The following is a 10,667-nucleotide window of genomic DNA, read 5'->3' on the forward strand; positions in this document are numbered from 1 at the left end:
TGCCTCTTGGGGAACTGCAGGGGGCCCTCTAAAAGGCCAATACCGATGAGTGAAGGTGGCAGAGAACAGACCAGCTACAGTACTCTGAGGTTTGGAAAAGAGATTCCCTTGGTCATCCCTCCCCCTACCCCCCCTACTCTCCTTCTACCTTGGAGCTTCTCAAGGAGTAAGTGCCAAAACCACCCAACTAGGTGGTAACTGCCAAAGGCTTCCCCCTTTCTGAGAGAGATACTACTGGCTGCTTCTCAGGCCATGCTGATGTAGTCCTAGAAGAAAGACCAGATGCAGGGGTGGGGAATCTTTGGCCTCCAGGCCACATGTGGCCCCCTAGGTCCTCAAGTGCAGCTCTTTGACTGAATCAAAGTATAAGACCAGAGTATATGGCCCTGTTTACTATAGCTGGAGTCTCAATATTAAGAAATCATAGGAATGCTGAGGATCCAGGTCCAGGGCATCGTAGAAGAGATGAACCCAGCTCTGAGGATCATGGCCAGTGTGGCTAGAGGCCAGGGAACTCACAGAACAGAGGATGGAGGTGGAGGGGCACAGGAGAACTAGATGAGGACATCTGGGACCTCAGGAGAGAAGTTCAGAACATCATGGGAGAGCTAGTGAGAAATCTAGGATATCATGAGAAAACTGGGTAAGGGTGCTGCACATGCTAGTTTCCACTGTGGCCCAGAGCAGGTTGTATGGCCTCTCTTCTGCTGTTTTCCAGAATAACATGTACGTCATCCCTTTGGAGGGATCTGGGCTGATTTGAGGAGACATGGCCCTTCTCTGGGCTTTAAGGTTTGCAAAGCACCTTTATCAACAACACCCCTGGGAGATTATCCTCTCATTGCTGCTAAGGAACCTGAAGCAGGAAGTGAGGCAAGTGTCCAGGGTTACACAAACCACTTTTCTTTTTTTGTTTAATTGATGCTCTTTAAAAAAATAAAACCAGCCCCCTAAATGTCACTTCCCATGACACTCCTCCCCCCATGTACAAACAAGGACAGGCAGGTTGGCCATGTTTGACAATGTACACCTCATCCTGCACCTGTAGCCCTCCACCTCTCCAACAGAGATTAGAGCCCAGAGATGTCTGCTGAAGTCAAGATTGGCCACAGTGTTGGTCAGAGTTCTGATGTCTTTCAGCACTGCTTTCCTTTGTAGCAGCGTGGTTATTGTAGAAATTGTTTTCTTAGGCTTCCCCACCCCCTTAGTTCTGCTGGTGTTTCTCTTGGAGTGGGTGGAGCCCTACCCCTGACTGACAGCCATGGGGGTGGGGGGCTGCAGAACCAAGAAGAAGGTCCCTCCCCCTTCCAGAGCTTGGACCCGGCATCTGTGTGCCCTTGGCAAAGTTTGAAAATTATGCATACACTATCCCCTCCACATTTGAAAATGATGCTCTCTGAGTGTTACTGTTCCCTGGAGGGTTTGAAAAACACACATGATTTATTAAAAAATAAATCCCAGTGGACCATAGAGAGCAGGATTTTCCAGGCATTTCCAGAAAACCACGTGAAGAAGTATCTTTTGTCTTTAACTCTGTCTCTGTGTGGTGTAGCCTCTCTGCCTCTGCCGACCCCTGCCTGTTCCAGTGTTTTCAGCCAGGAGAAACCTGGATAAAATGACTCCTGTCCTGGCTCTTATTAACCAGATGATCTTGGGCCAATCCCATCCCTTCTCTGGACCTCAATTTCCTCTTCTATAAAACTGAGGAAGCCATACGCTAGAAAGGTCCTTAACCTGAGGGTCCTGAACTTTTTTTAAAGTATATTAATCACTGTATTTCAACAAAATTGATTTCCTTTGTAATCCTCTGTATTTTATTTTATGCATTTAAAAACATGATTGTGAGAAGGGGACCATGGGCTTCCACAGCTGCTGCCCAGAGGGAGAGTGAAGAAGCCTTGGCCTAGTTAGTCATCTTGAAAGAAACCTGACCCAGGAATCCCTGGGACAGTCTGAAAGAGGGGGCTATTAAGGAGGAGGAGGGGTCTCAAAAGGGCCAGGGGTGGGGGGGAGAGGGGTGCATGCTCTCGGGATAGTTGCTAGGCAACCAGAAGCCCCATTGTCTCCCCTCCATCAAGCTAATGTCCGTCTTTTTTAGTGCCTCATGTCAGGCTCCCCTTTCCCCTCTTTCCTGCAGCTCCAGCCACCTGGCTGGGGCCTTGTCTCCCAGATCTTGGGGACTTGGAGGAGGAGTGCGCCTGTTGCTCACTCCTAAGAGAGAATGCCTCCAGAAGCTGGGAGCTGAGAGCTCATCTATTCTCCCGTGACTGCCTGAGGTCTTTAGAATAGTCCAGGAGAAGGGTGTTAAGGACTTTCAATTCTTTGGGTAGCCAGAGTTGAAAAGGGAGTGTGAAGGGAGGCTAGTGCAGTGGGAAGAAGCAATGGGCCTGGGTCTGAATGTCGGATCGCCTCTGTTTGGCAGGTAAGACACTTCCTTTCACCAAGTCTCAGTTTTCTCATGTAAAATGAAGAATTTGATGCTTCCAACCCAGAATTCTACCTCTGATGTGGGTACCTAGACAAAGACTGGGGGAGCACAGGGATGTCCTTCTTTGAGTGTAATCATGGGATTTAGAGTTGGGGAGAGCTCTCCACCTTTACAGATGAGCAAACTAAGGCCCAGAATACTCAAATGACTTGCTCACATCACCCAGCTAATAATAAATCTCAAGTGCCCCAAATACTTTCATTTCCAATAATAACCCATTGTGGGTCAGCCATCCATGGGTTTTGTAGCATTCAGCCAGTAAGACTTCTCGGGGCAACCAACCAGTTCCATCAGTTTTTCCATTGAGAAATAGGGCTGCTCCTGAAATTCTTAAAAAACAACATCATTAGTATTTTAAGAAGGTGGGCCCAGCCCTAACATTTTCCCAGCCGCATCCTTAGACATACTCTGGCCAGGTTTACAGATGGAATTCCAAGGCCATCACAGCAGTTCTTTGAAGGTTCTGGGGAGTTTTGAGGAACTTGGTAGGCATTATACCTTGTTTCATAGATTCCTGATTCCTCCCCCCCCCCATTTGCCCTTTACAATAAATAATACAAACACTTCATTCTCTCCACAGTACAAGTAGTCCCCAGCTTATCCATGTTCCAGAAAATATTATCGCAAATCAGTTTTTTGGAATTTGGAACCATTTTTAAATGAAAACATTGTAATGGGACTGATTTGATTATCATCAGGTCAGCCCCCAGCTATCTACTTAGTCCACAATGTAGCTGAAATGGAGGACTCATTGTACTGTACTCAGGGTATGGAAAGATAAAGAAGGAGGAGGAGGAAGAGGAAGAAGACACAGTTCCCATTTCTGTGCTAATGCTCAAGTTTAGCCCTGGGCAAAATTTGGTACTAGGTGACGTTAGCATTTGGCTACTTTCCTTTTCTCCCTCCCCTTTCTAAGGCCGAATTGAACCTCCCAGTAACCTCATGCTGCCCACTGGAGTACCCTCCCACCCAGGCCTGCCTTAGTTCTCATGCCTCTATTAGTGGAAAGTGAACTGGATTTGGCTTTCGAAGGTTTAGGTTTGACTTTCCCAGCTGGGTAACCCTGGATAAGTCTCTTCTTTCCAAGGCTTTAGTTTCCTTTGAAGGAGAAGCCAATACTGCCCATACTCCTGGTCTAGATCTTCTAGGGTTCTTGGAGCAATTGTCTCCCTCCCCCCCCCCCAACCCCCAATTAAAACTGCTGTTATCTGAGGGAAAACAGATCTCAGCAGAGTTTAGGAGGAAATGGGCCTGATTTATACTTAGGTAAGTATGACTGATAGTCCTATAATCCTCCAGAAATTATCTGTATTTTTGAAAGAAAAGACTTAACCCCAGTGAATCTAATACATTTCACATTTCCTACAGCCTGGACAAAGTGAAGAATGAAGACAAACAATTGCCAGCAGCAGCAGGAAGAGAGAGAGATTTGGGGGCTGATGATGGTCACTTTGATTCAACAAACATCTACTAAATGTCTGATTTTGTGGCAGGCCCTGTGCTAGACGCTGTGGATGTGAAGATACAAAAAGCAAAACAGTCCCTAGCTCTAGAGTTGGAAGGGACCTTAGAAGTCACCTAGTCCACCGAACTCATTTTACATATGGGGAAGCTGAGGACCAGAGAGGTTCTGTGCCTTGCCCCAAGTTGTACAGGTAGTGACAGAGCTAGGATTCAAACCCAGGACCTTTGACTTAGAATCTAGCACACTTTACACTGCCCCTCCCCTCTCATGTAACATTAGGCCTTCTAGTTGATGTGTATGTGTCTTCATCCCTTGCTAGACTGTGAGGACAAGGACTGGATCTTCACCTAAATTTGTGTAGTCCTCAGCGCCCAGCACAGGGTTCTAATAAGTGTTTGTTGAAAAGTGATGGAAAGAAAGGGGCATTTTATCCTGCCTGGAAGTTAGCTTCTGAGAACTGAACCAAGCCCCCGTAGGATACCACGATATTATCTGAAGGCTCCCCCCCAAGGGAGAAATCCACAAAGCAAAAGTCTCCTGTTGGTTTTTTCCAAGAAGAGAAGGGAAGCCCAGCCTTCAGGGGGGACCGGTCCAGTTGGCTCAGGAAAAGCTTTCTAATCCTGGGTAAAGGGAGAGCCAGGAGCCCTGGAGCTGCCCTCCTCAAATGTTGGAAGTGTGTGTGTGTGTGTGTGTGTGTGTGTGTGTGTGTGTGTGTGTGTGTGTGTGTGTGTGTGTGTGTGTGTGTGTGTCTCTCTGTGTCTGTGTGTGTGGGTGTGTGTCTGTGTGTGATTGTGATTGTGACTTTGGTAGCAGCTGTGTGAAAGGTTTACTGGGAAGGGGAGAGACCGGATGATACTGTTTCATATGGCTTTCAATCACATGATCAGTGCTCAGCACACAGTTGGCACTCAATGCTTGTTCCCTCCCACTTTCAAATGTGGAGAGAAATGTAATACTCTTTTATGCCCTTGGCTGCTTGCCTCCTGGTCAGGTGCATTTGTATATATGTCTGCTTTATAGAGCAGGATGTTACAAGAAACTGGGGGTCAGGTCAGGGTCTAAGTTGGAATTCTGGACTTACAAACAACAACAACTTACATATCAGTAACACGTTGAACCTGGAAAGCAGTTTCCGTGCCACAACCCTGTGAGGTAGGTAGTACAAATAGTGTTATATTCATTTTTCAGATGAGGAAACTGAGGCATAGAGAGGTAAGATCACTTGGCATCCAGTCCAATGGACATTATCCATTTTACAAAGCAAGAAACTGAGGCCCAAAAGGGACATTGCTTGGTCTTTAATCATGGCTAGTCAGTATAAGAAGTGAGACCAGAACTCAGGTCTGGTGAATCCTAAGCTAGGCTCTCTGTTTACCACCCCAAGAGGGGTCCAGCCATTTTGGAAATAGGAAAGGAGGCTTCCAGAAAGGGGGGGGGGGTGGCACCCTCTTGTCTTGACATAATTAGAGTATCACAATGAGGAAGCCAAATACTTCTCCCACTCTCTTTCCACACCACCCCCCTTATCATTCTTGCCAGATATTTTTAGAGCCTTGGTGTTAATGCATCTGTTTTATGTCTTCAGGCTTTTGGGAATTCAGCTTCCTGGAGTATAAAAAGTAACAGGGCCACAGATTTCTACTTGAGAATTGTACCTGCTAACTTCCTCCTGCTCCCTAGCCTGATTTGGGCTTTCCTTGGCCTTTCCCACTTTGGAGGGGGTGAATGGGGTTTAAGCAAATCAACTACAGAGGCTGAATGACCTCACCTGGGGAATATCTGCACTGGACTCAGTGCCATTAACCACTTGTTTGCTAAGCACCCATTGGGTGCTGGGTGCTAGGTGATCTCTAAAGGTCACAGAATATTCAAGCAGAAGCCTTCAAGGATGCTAGAGAGGAAAAGTGTTTCTGCACCAGATATGAGATCATACTTGGATCATAGGGTTGACTCAGAGGTAGAGAGGCCCCTAATCCAAACCCTGTATTTTACAGATGGAGAGACTCCAGTCCAGAGAAGAAAGGTGACTTTTCTTAGGTTCTACAGGAAGTAAATAGCAAAGCCAGGGTCCAAAGGCAGGTCTTCTGATTCTGAATCTTAAATTCTTTCCACTCCATTACCTATTTAGCAGGGAAGCTGGGAATTTAACAATCCTTTTGGAAAGTAAATGATCATCACCTAATTTAGGTGCTTACTAAATACTGATTTTCATATGGCAGATTTGCTTTAAGTGGATAACATTTATATATTCCCAGCAACACATCATCTATGTGTATAAATGTCAAAAAGCATTTATTTAAACACTTAATATGTGCCAGGTGAACTTAAGCCCATTTAGTGGAATGATTTCTAGATCCTGGGTAGGGCCACTGGTTAGTCAGTTTCCTGGAGTTTTTTTCCTCTCTTGTTTTCCCCTCCTTTGAGCCCACACTATTTTCTGGCTCATGCTTGCTTGTCTAGTGCACATTCAGAGGAATTCGGTTGATCCACACTTCCTTCACCACCACTCCCAAGGGCACTTTTAGACAAATATACTCTTATTTATTCATCCTTTTACATAAGGGGGTTCTTCCTTTTGGCCCCAGGAGGGAGGGACCTAATTTTCAGAGATCATTGCTACGGAATAAAATCCTTCTGAGGCTATATCCACTCAATCACAATTTCTTCGTAGAGTAGAGCTCAGATTAACCAGTGCTCTCAATGTACCTGTCCCAAAGTTCTCAGTTTTTAAGAGAAAAAGGCAAAAGGAAAAAACAAACTTAAGTCAGAAAGTCAAGAAAAAGAAAAAAAATATTTCTGAGGGGTATCTTAAGAACTTAGGGTCCATCTGTCCAACTAATTGGTATTTATCCCAATCATAGGCTTCTAGGAAGTAGAAATGGCAGAGCAGAAAGGAACAAAGATCATTGAGTCCAGCCTTCTCATTTTATAAAAGAAGAAACTGAGGCCCAGACAGGGGAAGGGACTTGGTTCCTGCCCTCCTGGAGCTCACACTCTAGAGTAAATACCCATGTACCTTCAGTTATTTCCTGCATCTTGTTTTTCCCTTATCTACTTTAAGGTGATTTTAAAGTAAAATAGAGGGAAACTTTGGTGAACTGATCTCCCCAGGGAATAGGTGGCATGTGGGAAGAAGGGAGGGAATTCTAGGGTATCATTTTCTAGTTAACGAACAGTAAGTTGACAATCATTTTTTGAAAATAAATTTATTGATATCTTGTTTTCACATCACCTAAATTTGTCCCCTTCCATAGAATCTTATAACAAATAATTTTTAAAAAGAATCCAGCAAAACCAATCAATACTTTTTTTTTAAAACTCTGCCATTCTATGTACCCTCCACCCTACAAAGGAAGGAGGGAGGTGTCTCCTCATACCTCTTCTTTGGAGCCTAGCTTGTTTATTCAACAAACATTTATTAAGTGATTACTGTGTATTAGGCACTTTGCCAAGTATTGGGGATACAAAGAAAAGCAAAAAATAACCCTCCCCCAAGGAGCTTACATTCTAATGGAGGAGACAATATAGAAACTGGTAGATAGAACTATGGAGGGCATTCTGAGAGGGGAAGCCAATATCAACTGGGGGTTGGGGGCAGGCTTCCTAGAATAGATGGGATTTGAGCTGAGTCTTGAAGGAAGAGTTCCCTGCCAACTGATGAGAATCTTGTTGCTAATGTCAAAATCTACTTCCCCGTCTTAGTAAGTAGAGGCAGTATAGGGAAGTAGAAAGAATCCTGGATTTGGAGTCAGGCACTAGGTTTGAATCCTGGCTCCTGCCACTTACTAGCTTTGTGACACTGGGCAGGTCACCTAACCACTCTCTCTGGGCAGAGGATTAGAGAGGCAGAGATGAATCATTTCAAAGGAAGAAATGACATGGGGGGGGGGAGATATTCTGTCATATGAGCATGTACAGTTAGATTTATTAAACTGGGGGAGAGGGAGAGACAGGAATCAATAGAAACATCTAGGGGAATTAAGCTTTACTTAGCCATTAAATGAACCTAAAGCACTTTCACAGAGCTTTTAAAAAGTGGAGAATTATTTTATTGATTTCATTTAACTTGGTAAAACTGCTTTTAAGTGAATTTTGTCAAGTCCCAAATTAAGCTTTCGTCTATACTTTGGCAAACCACTTCTGATCTGAAAGCAGGTCACTTTCTGCAAGGTGTCAGTAACTGTCTAGCTTCTTCTCTCTTCTCGATGTCCACTGGCTGTGGCCTCTCTTCTGTCTGTGTCTTCCCCCTTCTGAGTCGAGATCCCGATTCTCCTATCTTGCAGGTGCAGGTCTGGGATACTGCAGGCCAAGAACGGTTCCGCAAGAGCATGGTAGAACATTACTACCGAAATGTGCACGCTGTGGTCTTTGTCTATGATGTCACCAAAATGACTTCCTTTATCAACCTGAAGATGTGGATCCAGGAATGCAATGGGCACTCTGTCTCCCCACTTGTTCCCAGGGTGCTTGTGGGCAACAAGTGTGACTTGAGGGGACAGATCCAGGTGCCCTCCAGCCTGGCTTTGAAATTTGCCGATGCTCACAACATGCTCTTGTTTGAAACATCAGCCAAGGACCCCAAAGAGAGCCAAAATGTGGAGTCGATTTTCATGTCCTTGGCCTGCCGTTTGAAGGCTCAGAAATCACTGCTGTACCGAGATCTGGAGAAGCAGCCAGGAAAGGTGCAGAAACTGGAGTTCCCACAGGATCCAAATAACAAAACTTCCTGTCCCTGTTGAAGCCAAATGGTTTCAGATGAGCTATTGTTATAATTTCTCCTCTTTTCCTGTGACTCCACCAAAATGATGAACACAGCTTGTTTCTGTACAAGTTGATATTAAAATATGATTTGTATAGATTATCACTTGGATTCCTTTTTTTTTCTTTTTGGTGGGCAATTGGGCTTTCTAGATTCAGGAATAACATTACATGATAAGAATAACGCTCTTTCTCATAATGCTTTGATTTTGACAGAGCATTTTCCTCGAAATGATTATGTGAGGCAGAGAGTGATAAGAACAAAGGGGGAGCAACTAGGAATTGTTTTCACTAGGATTGGGATATGGCAATGATGGGATGGAAGGGAGCTCACTTGAGGTGGTCCCAGCATGGTAAAGAAGTAGTTCTCAGAATGGGTTGCTGTTTCTCTGCCACTGAATTGTATTTTTCCATGCCAGGAAGATAGGGGAATGATATAAGGACTAGGGTCCAGGAGGGAGTCCAAGTGCCTTTCCTTATCACTTAGAGTAGAACCAGGTGAGGTGGAGCTGCTGGGGGAAAGGGAAGGGAGGGAGGAAATCTTGGGATGATGCAGTCTGTACCCTCAAAATTCCAGAGCCAAGGAGTAAAGCTATTGCTGTCCTGTCTTAGTTATGATTCTGATAAGAGGTCATATCTTTGTGGCACTTCACAGACATACTCTCATTTGTCCTCACAATCAATCTCCCTTTAAATAGTAAACTCTTTGACATCACAGACTACCATTCTTCAACTCACTTCCCCAGGATCCTGAAGATAGTAGATCTTTAATCAATGTTTGTTGAATGAATGAGGTAGGTATGTTATGAATGAGGTAGGAAGTTTTAAGAAGAGAAAACCTGCTCAAATTAACATAGCTAGTGAATTGTGGATTTGGGGTTTGAATCCAGTAGTTCTAGCTCCAAATCGTCTTTCTGTTAGACAAAATTTGTCTTATCTCACAGTTTTAAGTAGGGCCTCCTCTCATTAGATTGATTTTAGATTAGCCCATGCCTCAATTACCCAAGCATGTCTTTGTAAGACAATATGGCAAATATTTTGTTCACCAGAGTGTGTTTTTATGGGTAGAAGTAGAAATAGAATTTTGCTTCCTCATTGCGGCAGGAAGGAGACGCTATGACCTCCACAAAGTGGGCCAAAGAAATCCCCATGATTCTACTGGGCAGAACTTCCAAAAACTTGGGCAGAACTTCCAAAAACTTAGCCTCAACCTCAGGTAAAGCACGCTTGAAAAAGTCCCAAGAAATTTGGAAGAGATCTTGATCACACTAATCACAAAAATTAGAACTGGAAGGAAGCCTAAAGATCATCCTGTATAGCTTCCTCATTGTACAGAACTTGGACAGAAGAAGGGAGTCATGGTGTTACCTATCAATACTTCCTACTTCTAGAAGTTACCCTTGGCCATTATCTAAGTAGAAAGTGGCCTAGGAGCCTTGTATCTTCCCCTATGCCTCCCAAAGGAGCACCTGGGAGAACTGATTACTTTATATTCACCATGCAACTACTTCCTCCTCATGTAAAATTCAAGTGTGGATTACTTTAAAGGGTACTGAGATCTGCTCCCCATTCTTCTAGCTAGTATCTTAGGACAATGAATCTTTTCTGTATTGTCTGAGTTGGATCCCTCTTCCTCTAAGTCACAGATGCAGGTACTAGAAGCATTTGTAGATCTCTCCCCATCTCTCTCTCTTTTGGAGATCTTTGTAAAAACACTTTGGGGTTCATTTGAATGGTTTGGAGCCAAACAGGAATATGGTATAGAAGAAAGAGAAAGACAAACAGAAAGGATGTTTGAGTTCATGCCCTTAACCACTCCTCTACTTCATCAACACTCAGAGGGAAATAATGACTAAGCAGGTTGAACACTGCTTACACATTTGAGGAGGGAAGAGATAAATGGAACAAAAGCACCCTAACCCACCAAGAAGGGAAAACCAGTAACTTTGGTTGTGT

The 10,667-nt window shown here is 44.3% G+C and overlaps 1 protein-coding gene across 1 annotated transcript in view; it reads left to right on the forward strand.

The window, feature by feature from the left end:
- RAB33A (RAB33A, member RAS oncogene family) overlaps positions 1 to 8,814 on the forward strand; it is a 10,466-nt gene extending 1,652 nt beyond the window's left edge. Inside the window, exon 2 of the mRNA XM_072626644.1 lies at positions 8,237 to 8,814. Coding sequence (XP_072482745.1) covers positions 8,237 to 8,692 — 456 coding nt within the window. The 3' untranslated portion in view covers positions 8,693 to 8,814. The remainder of the gene's footprint in view (positions 1 to 8,236) is intronic.
- Positions 8,815 to 10,667: the final 1,853 nt, after the last annotated feature.

This window comes from Notamacropus eugenii, chromosome X, assembly GCF_028372415.1.
Source record: "Notamacropus eugenii isolate mMacEug1 chromosome X, mMacEug1.pri_v2, whole genome shotgun sequence".
Lineage (NCBI taxonomy): Eukaryota > Metazoa > Chordata > Mammalia > Diprotodontia > Macropodidae > Notamacropus > Notamacropus eugenii.